Source organism: Enhydra lutris, unplaced genomic scaffold (genome assembly GCF_002288905.1).
Source record: "Enhydra lutris kenyoni isolate GAN:26980312 unplaced genomic scaffold, ASM228890v2 scaffoldscaffold7, whole genome shotgun sequence".
NCBI classification, from domain to species: Eukaryota; Metazoa; Chordata; class Mammalia; order Carnivora; family Mustelidae; genus Enhydra; species Enhydra lutris.
This window is the reverse complement of record NW_019154091.1, coordinates 7,485,623-7,510,596: the sequence shown is the minus strand read 5'-3', so window position 1 is coordinate 7,510,596 and position 24,974 is coordinate 7,485,623. Positions and strand designations below refer to the sequence as shown.

General features: G+C 40.7%; 1 protein-coding gene across 1 annotated transcript in view; it reads left to right on the top strand.

Moving 5' to 3' along the window:
- Positions 1–21,022, top strand: part of LOC111142202 (cilia and flagella associated protein 54) — a 313,573-nt gene extending 292,551 nt beyond the window's left edge. The window contains exon 67 of the mRNA XM_022495227.1: positions 20,903–21,022. Within this exon, the coding sequence (XP_022350935.1) occupies positions 20,903–21,022 (120 nt within the window). The remainder of the gene's footprint in view (positions 1–20,902) is intronic.
- Positions 21,023–24,974: the final 3,952 nt, after the last annotated feature.

Below are 24,974 nucleotides of genomic sequence, written 5' to 3'. Positions count from 1 at the left end.
ACACTGTGTTTCTCCCACTGGATCATTAGTTTCTTGGATAAGGAGCAGTACTTATCTTAATTTTTTGAATACTTTAAAGTGCCTAGCACCATGTATCACTTGGTTACTCTTTCTTGAATTGAATCAAAGTCTCTTTAGTTTTGTTTTTCTTTTTTTAAGATTTTATTTATTTATTTGACAGAGATCACAAGTAGGCAGAGAGGCAGGCAGAGAGAGGGGGGGGGGAACTAGGCTCCCAGCACAAGGAGGCAGAGAGGCAGAGAGAGAGAGAGAGGAGGAAGCAGAATCTCTGCTGAGCAGAGAGCCCAATGCGGGGCTTGATCCCAGGACCCTGGGATCATGACCTGAGCCGAAGACAGAGGCTTTAACCCACTGAGCCACCCAGGCGCCTCACTTTTAAATATCTGAAATTTAATATTTGACTTTTTAAAAAAAATTTGGCCATTCATGTCCTTTTCCTGTTTTTTAAAAGGGGAACCTAATTTCGTATCATAGAAATAACATAGATTTACCATGGGAGACATTATAATAAAGATCAAGTTTAATCTAATTTCATACAAACTATGGTTAAAAATAGGTCACCGAAGGAGGAGTTGCTATTTTAAGACACATGATATATAGCACTAATGGTCTCGGGCATCTGACAGAACTGGGTTGGAATCGTCGCCTTGAATCTTACTAGTTGTACAACCACAGGCAAGTTATTTAATTTTCCTGAGCTTCAGCTTTCTCAAATGTAAAGTGGGGGTAATAATGCCAACACTTCACAGCTGTGAGGACTAAAGGAAGTAATACATGTTAAGTATTTGGAATAGCGCCTCGCACAAATAAATGTTTGGTAATTATTAGCTGTTTTAGGCATCATCACCACCCCTACTGGTGGTCCTGCCTTCCGCATGTGAATTCTTCATCCCCTAGTCATCTAATTTCAAAGAGATTTTTAGAATCAAAATTTGTTTTGAAATATTGACAGAAAAGGAGAGGAATGGTGTTAAAGACAAAGATAGGGCACCTGGCTGGCTCAGTCGGTGGGAGTATGCAACTCTTGATCTCAGGGTTGTGAGTTCTAGACCCATATTGGGTATAAAGATTACATTTAAAAAAAAAAAAATCTAAAAAAAAAAAAAAAAAAAGAGAGAGAGAGAGAGAGAAAGAACCAGGAAGCATTTTCTTTGTGATGCACATCACTGTTGAATCCTAGAAGCACTGGGTCAGCGTGCTGGATCCTGACTTGTGATCCCTGCAGTGAAAGGCTCCACCAGTCCAAGAGAAGGAGCCCCCCAGTTGAACCCTATACCGATACCTCCCCTGAAAGCAACCCTTACCTAGTTGTGCTGGGGTGGGGAATGGGAATTTCCAAGCCTGTTCCAAAAAGCAAATTGTTAGACAAACAAAATGACATGCCTTAGTGAAGCCGTATTTGTCACGGAGATGAGATCTCACTGCGCAATTTGGTTCCTAACTGAACACACCTGTTGCAATCGCCTTCGCCTATGCTGCGTCTTCCTAATTAAAACAAATATCGCCATCCACAGCCTGTGATCAAAAAAACTGAGAATAGCAAGAAGATGGAGGAAGGAAATGAGCACTCTGTGCTAAACTTCTTAGTGAGTAATCACAAGGGATTAAATGACCCTTAGAATTCATTTCTGGTGTACTAACAACAAAATAATCCTTTCCTTGCCTACATAGATTCAAATTATTGCAGTTTCCAGGTTTTCAGGTAGGATTCAGTCCTGATGCTAAAAATATGCCTTCTGTTCTTGTGGTGACTGACCACGAGGAGGACTGAGTCATTATATACAACCGTCTGCTCATCAGTAATTATTGACTTCCAGCTGCACAAGGACATTGGTGTGTAGCTACTTTTGTCACTGCAAAAGCAGCAGAGGTTAAAGGCCCTGTGTTCAGCTAAATTAAGTATTTTCCTATTGGTTCACATTATACAAATAAATTTACTGTGTCTGTGTCTGTGTGTGTGTGTGTGTGTGCACGCGCACACACACACACACACACACATCGAACTGACCAGAGTCATACAGAATCAGTATGGAAGGAAATTCCTAGGAGCAGAGCCTGATTCAAAGGTGGAGAAGGTGATTCTAAGCCAAGAGATAAGCCTCACTGTATAAGAAGATTGAAACTAGTTTTTCTTGGCTGCATGAATTTGGTAGGATTTCTTTTAGTTCAGGATTTCTAGCTAGACCTAGCATAGTGCCAAATAATAATGATAATAATCATTAATGCAAATGCTACTGCTAGTAATAATTTTTATTGAGCACATGCATGTGCAGACACTACTCAGTGTTTTAAATAAAGTATTTCATTGAATATTGCAAGAGTTCTGTGAAGATCGTTATTATTATTATCCCCACATTAGAAATGAAGAAACTAAGCAGCATGTTCAGGATCTCACACCTTGTAAGTGGTGGAGGCAGGAGTCAAAGACAGTCCTGCTTCAGTCTGAGGTCTGCATCTCTAAGTTATACCCAGCGAATGTTTCATTAGAATAGGGAGCCGATGCTACAGAGAATTGAGGAATGAGAGTGTGAAAGTTGCATTCGTCTATATGAATCTTCAGGAAGGTTTGGTGAGACGTCTGCAGGGGTGGAGGAACAGCGGGAGGGAGCCAGTCAGGAGGGGACTAGGAACGGAGCTGTGATGAGGGGAAAGGGCTAAGAGGGGAGGAGGACGCCTCTTAGAAGAGATAAGGACAGACTGTGGAGGAGGGCCTTCGGAGAGGCTGGGAACACAAAGACATTGACAGCGTGAGCAACAGAGCGGACTGGGAACAGAGGAAAGACACCTCTTTCTCTGTGTCTTGGGGTAGCACAGGAAGGTGGGAGGGAGTGTGACTGAGTGTGGAAGAAAAGGGTGGGAGAAGCTGAGGCAGTTCACACTCAGAGGTTTTCACTTTCTTCACAAAGTGAAGGCAAGTTTACCTGCTGTGGAGCAAGGTCGGGGGTGGAGAGCATGGTCTTCCAAGAGAAAGAGGAAGGTCTTGAGTATTCACAGTCAGTCGTTGGGTGTGTTGAGCGAGGAAGCTGAGCAAGGACAGATAAGAGAATCAAAGGCCACATGGAGATTTACAGATCATACATTTGTGGGGGGCACCAGGTGGCTTGGCTTGTGGATTTTCTCTAGCCCCCTTGCCTTCCTGGACACAGGAGAGGAAAATGCCAATAGAGGCCAATGCTAGAGGAGAGTACTAGCAAGGCAGCTGAGAGCATGGAAGAGGCTTCACAGCCATGAATTTACCTCATAATAGATCCCCAAACTCCTCCCTTCCACTCTGAAAGGGCACCAAGATGGCCTGACTCTGCCATTGTTTCTCAAGCCCCAGCTGCGCATAAAATAGTTTAATTATGCAATATATTTCCTTAAAAATAACCTGAATTTAAGATAAAAAAAATCCTTAGTGACAGATAAGTTCTAAGGACTTCCATGACATTTTTACGTACATTATCCATGTGCATTCCTTTTCACGTGGCTGAATTTAGTGCGCACACGTTCCCTTATTTCTGATTCCTAAAATGATCATTTTTTGATGTATTTTGGATCAGATATTGACACCAACCACAGGCTGGTCACTAAAATAATTATTATCTTTAAGCAGGTTTGGGTAAGAAGTATGGAGAGGGCAGAAGAACAGGTAGAGGGAGACACAGAGTCACAGATATATTAACCTATCTTAGTTTAGTCATTAGCATCTTTAATTTTATGTCTGACGTATTGATTCTACCATGTGACCACCTTTATGGTTATGACCCCTTTTGACCTTATGACCCTGGCTGTGAGCTGGGGAATCATTCCACAATGCTAGCATCTTATCTTTTGCTCTGTTATCATGTAAAAATGGGAAATAACCCACCCTAATGTGTTAACCTAACACAGACTGCCTTCTTGTTATCACTGCCTCTCAGGCCCAGGGTTTAGATCCCCATACTTAGCTCTTATCAAAATGTGTTCTAATGATGTGCTTCCATATTGGTCTCCTCTACGAGAGCAGATTGGGTTTTATATAATAAGACTGGATCTTATTACATTTTTATGCTCATTGCCCTGCCCACTGCTGGCTCCCACAGAGGTTTTTAATAAATGTTTGTGAAATGAACGAATGCTTTTGATCCATATTCCAGAGATCCCCCTGGGTTGCAGTTCTAGTCCAGACATTACCAGTGACTTTGGGCTCATCATCTCCATGCATTTGAATAGTAAACATCTGGCAACTGCATCCTCTTTGCCAGCCATTGGACTGGACATTGGGATACAGAAGAAACAGCTGGAGCCCCCGCCTTTGGTTTGGTGGGGGAGACAGACAAATATGAAGTAATTACAGTACAGGATAGCACAGAGGCCTGGGGGCCAGACACCCATCCTCAGTAATAATCTCAGTTAATATTCTTCTATTATCTTGACATAATTCTGAAGGTGAGAAATTCCCTGTGATATCCTTTAAGAAGGGTTCAATAATTCCCTACAAGAAATCAAGTTAGTAGAAGCTCCTGTGGCCGATGGTTCGGAGTTTTAATTACTTTGGAAAATGATTGGAAGGCAGTAGAGAATACTTAGGTAGATAGAAACATGATCAAGGGTGCCCATGAAAGCCTTTTCCTCTGACTAGGAAGACCTTTGAAAGACAAGGCAGAAAACTCAAGCCCTAGGTTCAGTGGTAAAGGCATGATTTATGGCTTTATTCATGAGGATGGAAAGAATGGAACAAATCCCCAAAGCCCTGGAGACAGAAATGAAGATAGAAGTTAAAAAAAAAAAAAAAAAAAAAAAAACAAAAACAAGCCAACGTGAGCTCAGTGGCAAGCTGCACTGGGTACATGGCACTGTGCCGGCCCCAAAGGAGGAATCCCAGGTGAGAAAGACAGAGTCCTTGCCCTGAAGACCGTCTAGAGAGAAGGAATGGGGCTAATGCTTAACGAAGATGATGGTCGTGGTTTTAAAGTGGGTGATTGTTTCGCATAAAAGTGGGAAGAAAGAGACTAACAGAGGTTAAAAGACCTGCCCCAAGTCACACAGCTAGTAACTGTCCCAGTAAAGACTGGCAGACTCCAGAGCCTGATCATCACACTGAAGCCAGCAGTGTCCCCCTTTTCAGTCTGGGCCCTCTTGGCCATCAGGGAGAGGGGCTGGACTGAGCCATAGGTGGCTGAGGGAGAATGAGTGAGTGGTCGTGAGTGGACAAACTTGGGATCCAACTGCCTGGCTCCCAATCCCAACCCAGCCCTGATGTCGTTAGTTGTGTGACCTTAGCAGGTGGTTTATCCTCCATGCTTCTGTTTCCCTATTGTAGGGTGGGAATAAAAATTACACTTAGCTCCAGGCACCTGGGTGGCTCAGTTGGTTGAGCTTTCGACTCTTGGCCTCAGCTCAGGTCTTGATCTCAGGGTTGTGAGTTCAGGCCTGGAGCTGATCTCTGCGCTGGGCGTGGAGTCTACTTTAAATTAAAAAAAAAAAAAAAAAAAAAAAAGTACTTAGCTCATGGGATTGTTGTGTGGATTAAGTGAGTTAATCCACATAACCTCTTAGATAGTGCCTGGCACCATCCTAAGCAAAACGTTATGATCATCTCAGAGCCATGTGAATTCCCTTGGAGTTAGGCCCTTGTAAGCAGAGTAGTGGCTGTAGTAGAAAACATGCGTAGTATAAAGCGTCTGAGTACTTCCCGAAGGAGAGGCTGCAGGAATTCCAGTGCTAGGAACGACTGCTCGCATCGCTTTTAGCCACATGCATGTCCCATTTTCCTCTGTTCCAATTACTATTATTATTTAACAAACCACCCCAAACTCAATGGCATAAAATGACCCATATTTTACTAAATATTTAGAAAGGATCTGTCTTCATTCTATGGTATCTAGAGCATCAGCTGGGAAGACTCATACTTTGGGAATGATTCAGATTCTGAGGGCTGGAGTCCCTGAAGGCTCAAAGGCTAGTTTGCTTTGGTGCTTGGTGCTGGCAGTTGGCTTGGGGCTGAGGGCTGGGGACACCGAGTAGGCTGTGGGCCAGAACGTGACATGTGGCCTCTGTGTGGCCAGTTGGGCTTCAGCACAGTATAGCGTCCGGGTTTCAAGAATGAGCCTCCCAAGAGAACCAGGCAGAAGCTCTATCACTGTTTCTGCCCCAGCTTCTTAAGCCACATAATGCCTTCTCCCTGTTAGTCCCAAATCCACCCAGGTTCAAGGCTGAACGTAGATTCTACCTCTTGATGGGCAGAGTGTCAAGGTCAAACTGTAAGAAGGGCATGGGGCTGGGAGTTATTGTTGCAGCCATTTTGGGAAAATGCAATCTGCCCCAACATCCAGCGGAGCGCTCCCAATTTGTTGGCTTCTTCCTACTCTGACCGGAGGCCGCTCCTGGCAACCGGCTTAGGCAGCTTTTAAAATTAATTGGCAACTCTCCCCAGATATGCTGTGTAGCGGCCCAGAAACTGCTGTGCATTTCTACAGAGAGGGTAGAAGATAAACCAGGTGGGTTGTCAAAGCACCCTTGGAAATGACCGAATGCAGCTTTTCTGGGTGGTGAATGGGGTTTCAGGTGTCCCTCTTTATGTGGGACAGCTCCCACTTCACTTGTTTTTTAGGCTGTTAAATCTTAGACGCTGATGCCGAGCTATTTAATTTCTTTGGCTAATTTCATTACATTACCCTATGCCTCTTGTTTTTTTTTTAACAAAACTTTCCAAATGGTGACAATAACCATGTGGTCTTTTAAACTGTCATTTACAGCACTGGGCTTAAGGTTTTACATATTCTACAGTAGCTGTTTATTAAGTCTTTAAAAATTAATTTTACTAATAACTATAACTTCTTTTGGTAGAGTTGAGAGTTGCAGATTTTCTTTTCTTTTTCTTCTTCTTCTTCTGCTTTTTTTTTTTTTTTTTTTTTTTTTTTGGTACCAGCCAAGAGCTGTCTGAATAGATTTTATGGGCATCTGAATTACATCTTTCTTCTCTGAGACATTATCATTCTGTCCTCAAGTGAAGAGTATCCTTTGTGTGTAAGTTCATGAGACATCCACTTAATATTCTTATATTCTTTTGAAGACAATACCGAATGACATCAGTTCCACACTGCTTTTAAAACATAGCCCTGACTTTGATTCCATTCTCTCACTGTTCACTTCTAGCTGTCAAATTTGGCTAAGGGAAAAAGAAAGCCCTTAAGAAAAGGCCAGGCTATTAATGTGCTCTTCAAAATGCTAAGAAAAGGCTAAGCTGTTTATAGCGTTTTCAAAATGCTCATCTCTCAGAGATTTGCCAGCAATAGTGTCAAGGTGAAATACGTTCCCGCTCATCATGGAACCAGAGTCTTTGTGTTCTCTGTGCTCAAAGGACTGGTCCTACTTTTGTGAGACATGCAATTTGCTGGTATAATGATACTTGGATGTAATTTAAACCAAAATATAATCATGAACCTGATATTGTGTATTTACTTTCTAAGTGGCAAGCAGTGTGTATACTGCTGGATCAAGCAAGCCTGGCCTCATTCAGGATAAAACTGCATTTCCGAGCCAAAGGGATGACTTCCTGAAGTTTAGTTACTTTGGGTGTCTTCAAAGGAGGTGAAAGGCAGGGGTATAATTAGCGGATCTGTTTACTGCTTTCCATTTTGCTAAAAACGGAGGTAAACAGTTTCATTTACCTCATTCATTTTGCAGAACCTTTTGCCTTGATTAAAAAACTGTACCCTTAGCAATGAGATTATATTTCCATTTTCAGAGATACTGACTTTGCCTCATATAGCTGAGTCAACTAGTAAGCTTTGGAATTTCTCTGCACAATTGTTTTCATATTAAAATAAACCCACCAAGAAGGAGCAGGTGTAAATTTACCCATTTTCCTCCTTAATACTTAGGACACTAGCCATTCGAGATTTTTGCTCTTATTTTGCTTGTATCTCAGGCAGCTAATGCCGTTATGTTTTTTTCTCAGTCACCTGCGAGAGCCCAGTAGGTTAGGAAGACCGCTTGGTACAAACTCTTGTCCAGTTTTGCCCCCTGCAGACAAGTCATTAATCCTTAACGACCCCAGGGCTCTTAGATTCTGCTACGGCAGATACATTTGGAAGGAATGTATCTTGGATAAAAACATGAGTTAATTCTTGGTTCCACCATCTATTGATTGCATGACTGTGAGCAGGTTACTTTACTTCGCAGCACTTCAGTTTCTTGTCTGTAGGTTCTCCTCACGGAGAATTACGTTCGAAAAAGCATTCAATGCATTTCATACCCGGACAGTGTAACGCCAGTGGTAAGCATTCGATATGTTGTGGTCATCTTTCTTTTTTCCTGCCTTAATGTGAAATGAGTCTTTGTTCATCTGACCATTGGAAACTTCCTTCATTAGTGGCTTTCAGCCTATCTAAATATTTGCTAATTTTCAGAAGAGTAAATGGGCACTTAATAGATGTATTATTATTTTTCAGCCATCCTTTTCTTTAATTAAACTTTTTGTTTTGAGATCATTATAGATTTATTTGCAATTATAAGAAATAGTATAGAGAGATTCTGTGTACCCTTCACCCAGTTGTCCCCAGTGGTAACATCTTACAGAATGATAGGATATCATAACCAAGACGCTGACATTTATAGTCAGGTTACAGAACAATTTTGTCACTACAAGGTCCCCCCACCGCTATACCTGATTTCTGACAATTACTACTCTATTCTCCATGTCTATAATTTTGTCTTTTTAAGAATGTTATATAAAAGGAACCATTCACTATATAACTTTTGGGGGGTTTTCATTTTTTTCACTCAGTGTTAATTCCCCAGAGAGCTATTAGACTACACTTCTGGATGAACCAAAAAATTCTTACGAACATTGGCACATTTTATTGTGGCCACAGAATTATCCAGAGCCCGAAGTTCCTGATGCAGTACCTGGGACATAATGCCTACAGATGTTCAGGGAAGCTCAGTGGTGAATTTCCACTCTACCTCCTTCCAACCTTCCTCCTTCTCCTGCCTGTTGTTTTCCTCTTGCCCCCTTCTTCTGCGTACTGTTTTATTAATATTGACACACGAGGTTGATTGCTTAAATTAGAAATTCTAAAAAGAGTTCTGGGAAAGGATTTATGTGAAATTCCTTTGTAAATTGCAAGCTTTGTTAGACTTTCTATCAGACGTTGCCGGGCAGTGTCGGCCATATTGTAAGAGTGGTTTGCAGGGAGCTTGCCGTGTTTGCCAAGCTGAATCAAGAAGTCAGTGTGAGCAGCTTTTCTTTCCAGGCCCCGCACGGGACCTGCTGCTGCAAGTGGAAGCTATGAACAAAGCCTGTCAGGCTTTGGTGCTAAACAACAAAGTCCCATGAACAAAATACGAGCTTCAGTTCATGTTCTTTGTCGAGACCTTGTTCTAAAAAAAGTCTCCTCCTGGGGCGCCTGGGTGGCTCAGTTGGTTAAGCTGTTAAGTGTCTGCCTTTGGCTCAGGTCATGATTCCGGGGTCCTGGGATGGAGCCCGGGGTCAGGTTCCTCGCTGAGTGGGGATCCCGCTTCTCCTTCTCCTTCTGACCCTTTTCTCTCTCTCAAGAAAAAAAAAAAAAAAAAAAGTTATGTTATTCACCATACAGTACATCATTAGTTTCTGATGTAGTGTTCCATGATTCGTTGTAACATAATAAAAAAATTAATTAAAAAAATCTTAAAAATGAAAACAATTAAGAATAAAAAGAGCCTTTTGTATCTATTTGCCGGACTATAAGCCCTGTGATTCCTGTCATAAAAAAAATCAGGAAATGCCAAGTATTGTTTGAACTCTGGGGTTTTCGCTTCTACATCCCTGGTCAAAAGCCCATAGGCAGACTGGATAGAGCCCTTCAGGAGGGAGCGCAGCTTCGGTGTACCCACTTACAGCATTTCTTCCTCTAAGTTTGCTGCTGAGATTCAAAGTCCTGACCTTTAAGAGGAGTTAAACCCTTACTCTGATGGCAGCTGCTTCCCTCCCTCCACCCCATATGATAAGGAGAGGACAAACTTGCCAGACTTGCCAAAGCATACGTGTTCTAGACAGGATGGGCTGGGTTATGCTGTGCCCACAATCCCCAAATCTCCATGGCAATAAAGGTTCTTTTCTTTCTTATGCAAAGTTCTGTGAGGGTGGAACAACTCTCCTTCTACTTATTAGCCATGCTGTCTGGACCTCGTGGCCTCCAAGGTCACCACTACAGGAGAGGAGAGCTAGGGGACTTCACTGGATGCTTTTAAGTAGGGCCACCATGCACCTCAGTTTGCCTGCAGCACTCATAACGTATACCTGTTAATGTGGAAAGATGCTTAATATACTTTCCTTTTATTCTCAGAAAGTGTCCCAGTTTAGGCAATAAATTAGGATAACCATTTCCAAGAGCCAGCATGGAATGACTATCATAATTTCTGTTCATATCATATTGGCCTCAACCTGCTATGCAGGCACATAGAGAATTTTAGAGGGACAAATATGTATTTTAGTGAACACTAATAACTTCTGGCACAATAGGCATTTTGCAGGAATGCCATGAATTTTATATATATATATATATATATATATATATATATATATATATATATATAATTTTAATTCCAGTATAGATAACGTTCAGTGTTATATTAGTTCCCGATGTACAATATGGTAATTCAGAAACTCTATACATTATGCCATGCTCATCATGATAAATGTACCCTTCTTCTCCATCACCTATTTCACCCACCACCACCCCCTGCATCCCCTCTGATAACCCTCAGTTCTCTATAGTTAAGAGTCTGTTTCTTGGTTTCTCTCTCTCTCTCATTCATTCGTTTTGTTTCTTAAATTTCACATATGAGTGAAATCATATGGCATCTGTCTTTCTCTGACTGACTTACCTCACTTGGCATTATACTTTCCAGCTCCATCCATGTTGTTGCAAATAATGCCATGAATTTTTAAAGAGAAACAATGCAATAACTCCAGCTACCAAGACTCTGTTGAGCAGATAGGATATAAATATGATATTCTTATGAACTAAACCATATCATTTAATCGCCCATATAGTAGGCTGAATCATGGCCCTCCCCACAAAGATACCTACATCCTAATCCCTAGAACCTCACCTGGTATGACAAAAAGGGCTTTGCATATGTGATTAGGTTAACAGTATCGAGATGAGGAGATTATTTTGGTTTATGCAGGTGGACCCTAAATGTAGTCACAGTATCCTTATAAAAGGGGGGCAGAGGGAGATTTGACAACAACAGGAGAAGGTTGTGATGAAGGAAGGAGACCTGGCGTGAATGCTGTAGGGGCTACAAATCGAAGGGAACAGGTGGCCTCTAGAAGCTACAAAGGGCAAAGACACAGATTCTCCATTTACAACCCCCAGAAAGAACCAGCCCTGCTGACACCTTGATTTTCGTACAGGGAAACTAAATTCAGATTTTTTTTCCTCCAGAACTGTAAGAGAGCAGGTTGTGTTGTTGTAAGCCACTAGGTTTGTCATGTTTGTCACGACATCCGTCAGACATGAGTATGTACAAACTTTGTAAAGGTCAGCGTGTGGCCTTGGATTTCTGTTTCTAGTTATGGTAGATACTATTATTCTTATTTAAGATTTTATTTATTTATGTGACAGACAGCGAGAGAGGGAACACAAGCAGGGGGAGTGGGAGAGGGAGAAGAAGGCTTCTTGCTGAGCAGGGAGCCCGATGAAGGGCTCAATCCCAGGACCCTGGGACCACGACCTGAGCCTAAGGCAGTCACTTAACTGACTGAGCCACCCAGGCATCCCAAGGTAGATACTCTTACTATCCGTATATAACATGTGAAAATTTTAAGTGACTTGCCCAGGTTCCCTCAGCTAGTTAGTGTTAGAAGATCTACACCCGGGCAGACTGGCTCCTCAAAACACATTCCTAACCACTCTGCTATACGGCCTCTCCCCTGCTGCCCAACTGTCTTCTGAGCTCCGTCCCCCAACCAGGGGTGGCCACCCTGGAAAGCCCCTGCTCCCTGCAGCCTCTTCTCCCTCTCCCACCTGACTGCAGTCTCCTATTCTCTCTGTGGCACTCTGGACCATTTTCCAGCTTTGGAACTTTTATGGAAAGTTCTAGGGCTTCTATATGGAATTTCTCAAGTAAAGTTAAGCTTAGGTGAAATTATTGAATGTCTTTATATTTAAGATTATGGGAAGGTATTATTTGAGGGAAGAAGTTGTTTCTGAATCTTCTTCCTACTCTTGATTTCCTGATTCTTCTCCTCATATTTCAAAAGGGGGGCTGTTCCTCAGGGTAATCAAATAAAGTGATTAATAGGAGTTATACTGGAAATGTATTAAGCTTGTTTTACCATGACCCAGAAAAGCAGCATCTGGAAATCTGATATATGAATTCTTACATAGCTATTACTTCAAATCTCCCTTTGGGTTGTATCAGTTATATACTATCATGATTTTTGCCATATTGCTAGTTGTTTAATGGTTCTGTAGTTAATCACTGAATTAAATATTTGTGCCTGTCTTGGCCCTTCCCTGAACCGCCCAGATCTCCCTCTCAGGACTGAAGAGCTCATTTTCCCAGCTCTGGGAAATATGCTAACAGCCCTCAGTTCTCAACCCTGTCCAGGAATTGTGCATGGTGAAAGGAACTGGCCTCTTCCTTGGGGGAGGTCAGCATCTGATTACTGGTGATATGGGGTGCAAAGACCCAACCCACCTCCCACAGCTCTGAAGGGGCATCCCAGCTTCAGAACCCCCATGGTGTTGGCTGAGCCCTTCCCTGTGACTGCATTGCAGCCCATCTTCTTTCTCTGCTCAACCTGCTGTCTTTCCCTTCCCCGTGGATATTGATCCCAAGAGTATTTCCTAATGACCTTCCTGGAAGCTGAGTTACATCTCAGAGTCTGTCTCTCAGGAGTGTGAACCTCAGCACTGAGTTAAAAAAATAAAAATAAAATCCCTGACTAGTGATGAATACATGAGTCCTCAATTATCCTTATTTTTGGTATTAGAAGAGTTCCAAAGGAACTAGGAAGAATACTCTGGCTTGAAGTTTATTTTCCAATAGAGAAGTAAGGGGAAAACATCATACACATGTCACCCAATCGTGATTAAACCTGCATTCTACAATGTGACCGCATAGCTCAATCCCATTTTCTCTTGACCTCCATTTAACAGTTAATTTACAGATGAAATAAACTGTAAAACAAAGACTCTAGCTTATTTGCAAACCTCAACAAATGCAGACTTCTTTTCTTAGAAGATGTCTATTTTCAGAGTAGGAAAAGCAAGGACTCAGTAAAGCTTTAAAACGATCTTCCAAAAATAAAGGCAATGATGTAAAGTGATGTAATCACCCATAAGTACCATATCAGAATTTATACTCTTACATTTCCACCGAGAATGAGAAACAGGCATTAGTTTTGTAACACACTGGATACAGGCATTTCCATTAAATCCTCTCTCCAAGAAACTTTCACTCTTCCCCCAAAGCCCTGATTATAAGCACTGAACCACTGGCCATGAACTTGCATCTAGCCTTTATGCCCCAAGCATTTCATTGTTGGTTGCATAACTCATCCTTCCTGTTCTGATTAGAGCTTTTGGTATTTTAAAGGGGATTTGCCCTGTTTGAGACCCTATATTAGTTCTTTATATGGTGAAAAATAACTTCCTGGAGAGAGAGGGAGAGAGCAGCTCTCTTCCTGCACAATAGGGTGTCACATTTCAAAGACTCTTTTCTCTGGGCCTTAGACTCTTGAGCAGTTAGAACAAGCCTGATGTGTACAGCCTAAACTTTTGCTTTTTTCTTAAGAATCTCTTTTGACCTTCCAGGATTGTTTTCTTAAATAGTTCCCTATAAAAAGCATATACCTGTAATGGAGATATCACCGCCAGCTCCATCACTTTTCACCGAGGAGCGGCTCGGCTTGGCCTGGGAAGGGGCATGAAGGGAGCTGGAATAGCTGTAAAGAGGAAGGGGAGTGTAGAAAGCCCCAAAGGCCCAAAGACACTCACTAGCTGAGCACCTCCCTAATTTACATACCAGATAGGACTGTTAGGTGTTTTTTCCCCGATACCAACAGATTCTGCAATTTGCTGACACCAGCTGGGCGTCTAAGCATTCAATTCAGTTCTAACACTACTACCCAGAGTTAGCCTAGACTCCACAGATGAAAGGCTTAATCCAAGGCTGCCCCCACTTCCAATGCCAGCTACCTATGAAGTGCCTAGGCTATCCACACTTGTGCTCTGCAGACTACAAATTTGAGAGTTCCCTTGACATCCCCTCCCATTTGATAATTCACTAGAATGAGTCACGGAAATCAGGAAAGCACTTTGCTTGCAATTATTAGTTTATTATAAAGGATACAATTGAGGAACAAATAGAAGAGATGGATAAGGACAAGATATGGGAAGTGGAAAGGGGCAGAGCTTCCATGCCCTCTCGGGGTTCCCCACCCTCCCAGCACATCAGTGTGTTCACCAACCAAGGAGTTCCTTGAAACCTGTGGTTATGGGGTTTCTGTGAAGATTTTATTACATGGCCCCGATTGATTAAATGGTTGGCTACTGTGATCAAATTCAATCTCCAGTCCTGCTCCTTTTCCCAGAGATCAGGGCCTGGGGCTGAAAATTCCAACCCTCCAATCACATGGTTGGTTTTCCTGGTGACCAGCTCCATCCTAAAGTTACCAGACCCCTTCCCTTCCATAGTTATCTTATTACCACACAAAGGAAAATTTCCAGCGGTTTTATGAGCTTTATGCCAGAATCTGGGACAAAGACCAATTACTTATTTTTTATTATACCACAAGTGTAAACTATGAGCATATCCTAAAATTGATTTTTCAACATACACCCGGTGGATGTAGTCCCCCTCAATATATCTTTCCTTAGAGAGGCATTCTCTATGTAGTCCAACAAAGAGGCCATTATTCAAAACATTTTTGGCATCTACTTAGATATAAGAAGGGAGACAGGGCCCCTAAATGTTGCTTAACTGTTTCTGGCCTGACTGAAACACTCAGTTTCCTGCGCATGTGGGACAATGTGCCTGCGCAAGAATTGTCCTTTATTAAAAGGAACTCTGTTCCAGAGCTCAAGTAAATGCCATATACAGCCAAGGCTCAGTGGTCACACAGTGACCATAGCAGTGGTGATGATGATGATGATGTAGGAAGAATCAATCCTATTTTTAGATTGTATAATATTTGAACCAATTCTCAGTACAAATGCTTTCTCTCCCATATCCCATCTTTAATTTCTAATTTTCTTGTTCTCTGCAAGATGTCTTTATAATAATGTTATTTCTTTAAAATTTAATTTTAAAAGATTTCTACCATCTTACCAGGATGACCTTTTGATCTCGTATTATGTTAAAAAAAGAACCCTTTTTCTGTCATATTTAAAGTTTTATTAACACAAGATTAAAGTGCTGGAAAAGATAATTGTGTTCTCAGCAAAGTGTGAAATTTCCTGTGGTCTGGCAGAGTTGTATACCAGCCCTTCTCACCTTCTTAAGAGTTGGGTGCTGTATCTGTTAGATTGGGGAGATAATATCTATTACAGTTGGTGGTGGGATTCTCTTGATTATATGAAGTACAGTGAAGCCAAATCTCTCTAGTTCCCTCTCATCTAGAACTCCCAACTGCGGGGTCGCCAGTCATTCATAATATTGATTCTTAAGTAAACTAGTATCATATTATCCTTCCTACTTTGGAATGCATGTTTTTCCCGTCTGGAAAAAAAAAAAAAACACAATAAATTATTAACTTCAAAGACTCAGGGGATGTGTTGAGATAGAACTATAACAGGATACAGAAACTTACATGTGAGAATGCTGGATGAAAACAGCATTTGTTTTCCCACTTTGAGGCTTTTAAACCTTTTTCCCCCCATGGATCTGGTTCTGTGTTTGAAAGTTCTTGAAAGGAGGCAAAGTTAAATCCATCCATATCACAAAGGCCATAGTTTTTGAAAACCCACTTACCAATTACAAGAGGAGGCAGACGTGATGGAGTAGTGGGAATTCAGCGTTCTCCCTCCCTTTCTTCTGGGTCATTAACACGTGGAATCAACAAAAAGGCAACTGACATTGTGCTGAGAGAGAAGCAAGAAAATTCCTCAATGTAGGTGCTCAATAAAAACTCACTGGATTGAGAAAAACCATAGATACTTTGAAGTCTATATAATTTCTCTTTCAGTCAAGGAAAGTTATTGGAGCAAAAGAACAGAAGTAATAAAATCTTTCATTATGATAGAATCTAGTTTTCATGCAGAAACTCATATAAAATATAGCATTGGCAAATAACCTTTAACTCTCCAGTGACGTTCAGAACTCCCCCAGACAAACTCAAGTCCTGGCAGTGAATCCCTTCGATGCACCCCAACTTGATTATCTTTTTTCCTTTCCTCTTATTTCCAACTTCTATCCTTTCCAAGCAGAACTATCTCTGCTTCTCTAATATTGCCCCTTAAAGCATAACCTACTTGAATTAATTCAGTCTGCTTACCTGCCAGGCTGTTTTCTTCCTTTCTCTCCACAGAGCCTTTCTGGAGCCATGAAAAGGAGCCAGGACTCCTTGGTAACTTATCCAGGACAATTCAGACTCAAAGCTAGTAACTTATCCAGGACAATTCAGACTCAAAGCTACTTACAAAAGACATAAAAGACTCACCCATGATTATAGGATTGCCAATCCTTTCTCTGTTGAATGACAAAAAAGAAAAAAGAAAAAGAAAAGAAAAGAAAAGAAAACAAGAAATTCAGTAATTTCACCTAAGTTTAACTTCACTTGAGAAATTCCATATGGAAGCCCTAGAACCTTCCATAAAATTTCCAAATATCAAAACGGGAAGAGGATCCAGAGTGCCATAGAGCCTGTGTGAGGGAGCAAGAGACAGTAGTCAGGTGGGAGTGGGAGGAGAGGCTGCAGAGAGCAGGGGCTTTCCAGGGTGGCTGTACATGGTTGCGGGGGAGCTCAGAGGACTGCTGGGCAGCAGGGGTGAGGCCATACACAGAGTGGTTAGGAACGTGTTCTGAGGAGCCAGGAGTATAGGTCCTGGCTCTGATATGTACTAGCTGAGGGAGTTTGGGTAAGTCACTGAAAGTCTCTGAGCCTCTTGGGTGCCTGGGTGGCCCAGTGGATTAAGCAACTAACTCTTGACTTTGGCTCAGGTCATGATCTCAGGGTCCAGAGATTGAGCCCCAGGTCAGTCTCCTCTCAACGGGGAGTCTGCTTGAGATTCTCTCCTCCCTCTGCTCCTCCTCATCTTCAAATAAATAAATCAATCTTTAAGCAAAATTCTCTGAGGTTCATGGGTGTGTTCACATTATAAAACATTATGCGGGATTACTTTAAAGATTTTTATTTATTTATTTGTCAGAGAGAGAAAAAGAAAGAGAGCGAGCGAGCACAGGCAGATAGAGTGGCAGGCAGAGGCAGAAGCAGGCTCCCCGCCGAGCAAGGAGCCCCACGAGGGACTCGATCCAAGGCCGCTGGGATCATGACCTGAGCCGAAGGCAGTCGCTCAACCAACTGAATACCCAGGTGTCCCAATGTGGGCTTACTTTAAATGTCTAGGTATCAAGATTGAGCAGATACAAATCAAGAAACAAGTCTAAAGAAATACTTTACCTTTTAACTCTATCATTTTATTTGAAATCTTATAAATTCTAATTTGTAAATCTTGAACTCTCTGGGAAAAAGATATAGCTCTGACTTCCTGAAGCTCATTCAGATTCCCATAATGTTTATAGCATTGATGTACTTTGGGTGTGAAATAAATTTCACATTTTCACCTAACTCAACATTTTAAAAAACTGGACTCCATGTTTTTGATGACAGTGGCTTTTTAACTTTATTGTTTAATAAAATAAAATTTCATAAATTACTTGGAACATGTTTAGGTGGTTACCTTCTATTCCTAATTTAAGTAGAAGTTTTAGCAGTAACAGGGCTCTGTAACACTTCTAGGAATCAATATTACTTTGAAATTTTTAGCTATTGCAGTGAGACAAAAGAATAAAATCAGTAACATAAATACTAAGAAATAACAAAATTATATTTTTTGGTAAATGATACAACTGCAAAACCAAAGTGTAAGCATTTTTAAAATGACTAGATTAAGAGACTCTGATAAAGTGGCTGATATAAAAATTAATAACTTTCTTTCTACTAAGAAAAACCATTTTTAAAGAAAGATTTTATTTTTAAGTAATCCCTGTATCCAGCATGGGGCTCAAACTCACAATCATGAGATCAAGACTCAATATGCTTTACTAAGTGAGCCAGCCAGGTGTCCCAAGGATAATCATTTTAAATAGAAATTTTAAAACTTTAAAACATTCAAAATAACAAAACTATAAAATGCTTAGGAATAAATTTAACAAAAATAGTAGAGGATGTAAGTAAAAAAAAAATGAATTTTAGTAGTAGACACTTTTTTTTTCTTAAAGATTTTATTTATTTATTTGACAGAGATTATAAGTAGGCAGAGAGAGAGAGAGGGAGAAGCAGGCTCTCCACTGAGCAGAGAGCCCGATGCAGGGCTTGATCCCAGGACCTTGGGATCATGACCCGAGCTGAAGGCAGAGGCTTTAACCTACTGAGCCACCCAGGCTCCCAGTAGTAGACACTTTTACAAAGCCATTTTTTAAATAAACCTTTCCCTTTTCCATGAGTTGAAAAGTCAATTAATCATATGTTTATGACATCCTGTCATCATTTCTAATTAATACTGCATGGGGATTTTCAGCCAGTGAAGTAAAGGAAGAAAACAGAAAGGTGTAAGTGTGAGAAAGGAATGAATAAAATTCTTTTTATAGACATAGAAAATCCAAAATAGTCTTCAGATACACTCTTAGAATGAGTAAGTGAATTTAGCAAAGTTGCTATATGCATATGAATGTAAAAGTAAACTTTATTTCTATACAGCAGGAAAAAATTATAAATGACAGATTTGAAAAACTATCATTTATAGTCATATCAGAAAATTTACACAGAAATGCAAAGGAGCTGGAATAGCCAAAACCATCCAAAAAAAGAACAAAGCTAATGGAATTACACTTCTAGTTATCTAGTCTTATGAAAAAGCTGTAATAACAGTGTGGGATTGGAGTAAGTATAGACATAGACCGATGGAACAAAATACAGTCCAGAAAGAGATCCATGCATATTCAGTCCCGTGGCTTATGTCAGAGGTGACTTTGCAGTGCAGTGAGGAAAGAAAGTCTTTTCAACAAATAGATCTGGGTCAACTGGTTATCCATACATGCATGTATTTCCGGTTGAAGTGTTAATTCCTATAACTCATTTGGGAAGTAATCTGGCAAGAAACATTGAAATGTAAAATGTAAACACCCTTTGACTAAACCAAACCATCTTGAGGTATCAGCAGTGCGGAAATAGAAGCATCTACACCCAAGGATGTATATGAATAAACAAACATGTACAAAAACTAGAAAGAACCTTTATGAGGAGTGATTGAACAATAGGACACGGCCATCTAATGCATTGTTACGGAGCCACGGAGAAAAATGCGGTCGGCAATGACAGTAATGTGTGCCCTTTGCTATGTGTTCATTGTGTGCGAGGCACCATTCTGAGTATTTTGTATGTATAAACTCATTCCATCTTGTAACAACAATATGTTGTAATAACAATCACAATATGATTTCTATTTTATGGATGATGAGGTTAAAATTCAAACAGATCAAATACTTTACTCAAGCTCACCTAGCTGGTATGTGGTGAGGACTGAATTTGAACCAAAACAGTCTCACTCTGGAAAACACACTCTTAAACTCCATGTAGTTATTCTGCCTCCCTGAATTGATTAAAGAGGGATTTCCCTTACATATTGGTAATTGAAAAAGCAAATAATGGAAACCTAGTTATCCTATTTCAAAAAAAAAAAAAAGAAAAGAAAAGAAAGAAAAAAGGGAAAAGAAAAAACCCACATGAATATACATTCGTAAGAGAATTTTAAAAGTCTTGGAAAGATGCCCCTCAAACTGGTAATACTACTTCAGGATTGAGTGAGAAAGGAGGACATTATAAATATGTACATGTTTTTTCCACTTATTTATTATGTTAAGTTATAGAAAGCACTGGGATGCTTTGTCCTATTTTAATCCAGTGAAATGAAGAAAAAGAAATAAAAACCAGCCTCCATGCTTAGGTTCCCTGTGTTTTCTTAAGAATAAAAGCTTCATTTAATAATTTGACAAGAAATTAATAAAACTTGTCTTCTAATTTCTTACCAGAATTTAGGCCCACAAGCATCTCTAATCTGTTGTGGTCATTCTACGTGACATTTGCTCATTCATCTTCCAAAGTATCTAGATCTGCATAAAGTAGGTCCCCAGGAAACGTGAAAGTTCCTTCCTGTTTAATACCTCTCCTTCCTGCTTCTCTTTCAGTGAAATAATCATTGCTCTGATCATAAAGGCAGTCTTATTTTCCATCTTTCCTTCTGTTCAGGTGACTTTGACTGCACTAGTTCTCAGCATGGTAACCCGGTGCCTCTTTCAGAGAGAGTGAGCGAGCACCAAACATAACTTGCTTCACTGTGGCAAGACTGAAGCTCAGAGACAGGGACGTCTGTCAACTGGGCAGCCTGTTACGGAAGAAAGCATTTTGTTAGGAATAGGGCCAAAGTCCTGCCATCAGAATCATATACAGTGATTATAGAGATGCAGATAGTCCGTATTTCTAAAATATCTGCTGTTTTATAGGCTAATCTATGAATCTTAATAGGATCTAGAATGACAAGTGTGACATTTCAGCCTTGCAGAGATATGAAACTTTCTATTTTGCCTGAAGCAAGAGTTAAATATCTTTCATTTGTATGGAATTGGTATTTATATGTTTGAGAACTTTACTTCAGCCAGTTTGAAACGAGGCATTTCATGAACACTTTCTGCTTTTTCTCAGGTCCCATTCGATATCTCGCTGCCATCTATATTCAATCTTGAGAGACTTTTTGACCTCGCGAATGGTTGTATTATATCAGGAGGAAGGCTTTTCAACTGGATGGTGTCCATCATTCCCTAATGTTCTTTACATAACTAACCTTATAAAGGATTTAACTGATGCTGTTTTTCTTGGTTTGAATACTTTTTGGTCTTCTTATAACAAGCAAAATAAAATGGTTTCTCACATAAGCTAAATTTCCTCAAAAATTGTAGTTTTGAGTGATGTCTTAAATTGTATCTGAATTAAATGACAATGCTGCAGCTTATTAAAACCGTCCTACAGAACTATTCATAGAAATACGTGTGTGTCCCGTGCAACTATTCCCATGTTTATATAGCTCACATGTAGGTTGTCTTTAGATGTGTCCATGGAACGAGATTGGATTAAAACCATGGGTCTCAGTTGGGCCCAATTTTGCCCCCAGGGAATATGAAACAACTGAAGAACTTTTGATAGCTATAACTGGGAGGACAGTACTACTGGCCTCCAGTAGGAAACTATGCTGCAATGAAAGAGAAAGAGAAAAGAACAAAATATTTTCCATTGAATTCAGAAAAAGAAATTGCCTGATGAATATAGCTTCATCTGAAATGAAGTTTGGGTCTTGCAGAGAAGCCATTAGGATAATGACGGCTCTTATGCAGTGAGGGCTTCCAGATCCTTTGGCCAGAGAATGGAGTTTATAAATTTGTGGGAGAGAGAATGCTTTCAAGGGTTTTACGTTTCTCATGGGGAATGTTTAACTTATGGAAAGTTTAGCCACCAGGGGCAAAAAAGTACAGCAAATTACCTAAACATTTAATACTGGTGTGGAAACATAGCGTCGCTGGTAACAAAGGCCTTTCACGTCAACTTGATATTAATTTCCAAGGAGTGTATATGCATGCCTTCCATTAGTAAGTTTTTACTAACAGGGTGCTTTTCATTTTTCTTTATTTTAAATATTAGTGGATACAAAGGCATGTACTGTTTTATGGAACCCTAGAATAATGCCTGGCACATAGTGGAGGTCTATAACACTTCTTAGATGGATGGATGGATGGATGGATGTGACCAGGCAAGATGGCACTATGGGGGTATAAAAGGAGGGGAAGGGAAGGTATCACCACCACATCCACCATCACTACCAATACCATTACTGCCTTACCCTTCTGGAGCATTTACCATGCTAGATACTATATTATTATATACCTCACATGATTCGTCTCCTTCTGTCCTCACAAGAATTAAGATCATGATCCACATAGAATGACTGACCCCATGTTACTGATATGGAAACAAAAGCATAAGGCAATTAAATAATTTGCCTAATAATCGCAGTTAGAGGTAGAACCAAGATTTAAATCTAGTTCTGTCTGAATGGAGAATTTGAATTCTTCATTGCTACCTTGGTTTCCCCAGCTGTTGTACCCACCCCACTGCTCTGGGAAATTTGAAAGTCAAGGAAAAGGAAGACATAGCTGAGCCTCAAGCTAAAATTGGGACACCTAGTGTCTGCTGTAGGAGCAGATTTTTTTAAATGACTTGCAGACCTGAGTGGATGCCCCCAAGAAAACAGGGCAGCAATACTGGGGGTGCAGTGTCCACTGTTATCCATGCCAGTGTACTTCTTCCCCTGGGGATGGGAGATCCCTTCCAACTATCGCAGACAATATTACAGCATAGTTTTACTTCTTCTCCACTTTTCGTCACTTACAGGTGCTGTTATTCTTAGGCATTGTTTTGACTGAGAGAAACACTGCCTAGAACTCACCACACCCTGCAGACACATTTGCCCCATTTTAAGCCATGATTCCAGAAATTTCCCCATCTCTTCTAAAATAAGAACACTCATTAGTTAACGCTGAAACTTTCTGTCCAAGGCAGTGAGGGAACGGTGAGCAAAGGGGCTGAAGTACAAACAAAAAGAAAATTCAAACCTACCAGGATGAAAGATGTGTTTATTTCCAGAAATGTCTTTCAGGTTTTTTTTTTTTTTTTTAAACCAAATTACACAATTTGCAGCTGCTTATTTTTTCATGTAATATACAGTATCTGCAAATGCTTTATAGCAGACACCTGCAATGTTTTCTATTTTAATTATAACAGAGAATGACAGGACGCAATCCGAAAGGGGAAGAAGAAGGGAAGCGAAAAGAGAGGGGAGGGAAGCAGGCAGCAAGAGAATAGGAGCCAGTGGCAGCAGCTAAGTGATGGGTAATAAAACCCCCGAGCTTCCCATATCTTTCTCCATATCAATCTCCAAGAAATTGCTTTAGAAATTGACCACCTGCCGGCTATCCAGAGGCTTACACGCCGTAGTCTCGGTTCACTTCACGTGCGGGCGGTTTACACATTCCCCACCCCAGCTGACTTGTTCTCCGTCATTGAAATGCAGGGGGGAAATGGCATATTTCTGGAGAGGACTAGAAAGTTGGTTTCTGTCTCTAGCCTGCATTGTGCTTCCGTCTCCTTCTGCGCATCCTAGGGATCTCTCCATCCTAATTCAAATGGCAGAGCGTTGAGCTCCCAGAACTCCCTGGGCACTGGCTGGCGCGCGGCTCATTTGGCTCTTAATACCGCCCTTCAGCGCAGAGGCTTGCGTTGTTGTATTTTCACAGTGCAGGCTTGAAACTGTAACTCCAGGATGTTACAAGTGTGTGAGTCCGCCCCACAGTCCTTCCGCTTTGGTTTAGCTTGAGACCGGATACTTCATTGTTTGCTAAGGGATCTTGGAATGCACAAGGTGTCCATAAAGCCAGGAAACCTAGGAGAAATATATATAATGTCATCAAGGCTAACTTCAATCTATGGAAATATAAATTTTAATAATTTAATATTATCTGTGTGCACAGGATTGGACAAGCCCGTAGCTGTGGATTGGGGGAGAAAGCAGTGGACCAGGAAGCCTGCTGTTGAAGCACAGCACCTTTTCTCATTCTCCCATTCTTGAAATGCTTGTGGTATATCCCCCGCAGAAGCTTGCCCACGTGCTCAAGGAAACTTGTGCAAAAATCTTCACTGATGCATTTGATTACAATAGCAAAAAACAAACCCCCCAAAACACAAACAAACCTATCTAATATCCCTCAGATGGAGACTAGATAAAATAAATGATTGTGGGGCACCTGGGTGGCTCAGTGGGTTAGGCCTCTGCCTTTGGCTCGGGTCATGGTCTCAGGGTCCTGGGATCGAGCCCCACATCAGGCTCTCTGCTCAGCAGAGAGCCTGCTTCCCCTCTCTCTCTGCCTGCCTCTCTGCCTACTTGTGATCTCTGTCTGTCAAATAAATAAATAAAATATTTTTAAAAAAATGATCATGTCGTCATGCAGTAGAAAAGTACACAGAAATTAGAAATGAATGTGTAACAGACTACAGCAGGATAATTGTAAATGAATTTAAGAGACATATTTATCTGGATACACTTCAAAGGTAAGCTGAGTAAAAGAAAAGTGAAGTGTTGCAGAAACATATACGAAGACACCATTTATATAAGTTACTAGAACAGGGGAAAAGACCTAATATAGAGTACTTATGGGAGTGTAAGTATATACTAAAAACATTTTTCAATGCAGGTTCATGGGCAAGCCCAAGTTCAGGTTTGGAGTCATCTCTTGGATAAAGGAGAGGGAATGAGATCTAACAAGAAGGCCCAAGAAGTTTCATTTTACTTGTAAAATTATCTTTTTTAAGCTGAGGGGTTTGTTTTATTGGTCTCCACTTTTTGCATATGCGAGATAGTTCGTAAGTTAAAAGCAAGTTCATCATATGCCGTCTTCATCGTGTTGGCTGCCTGCTTCCTGTGGTTATTGGCTCACCTACCGGTACTTACCAGTAACTATTCATGTGAAGTGTGACTCTGGTTTCATTATACAGCTGTAGTTCACATCTGGTTCCATTATTTGGGGTTTTAATAACCAAAAATCATTTTGAAACTAATGTCAAATTATATATGTGCTCGATTTTGGAAAACTCAATCTATGAGAATACTCATTTTTAATGGAAGATAGTAGAGCCTCAATATATGTTTAATTAAATTGAGGCACATCCC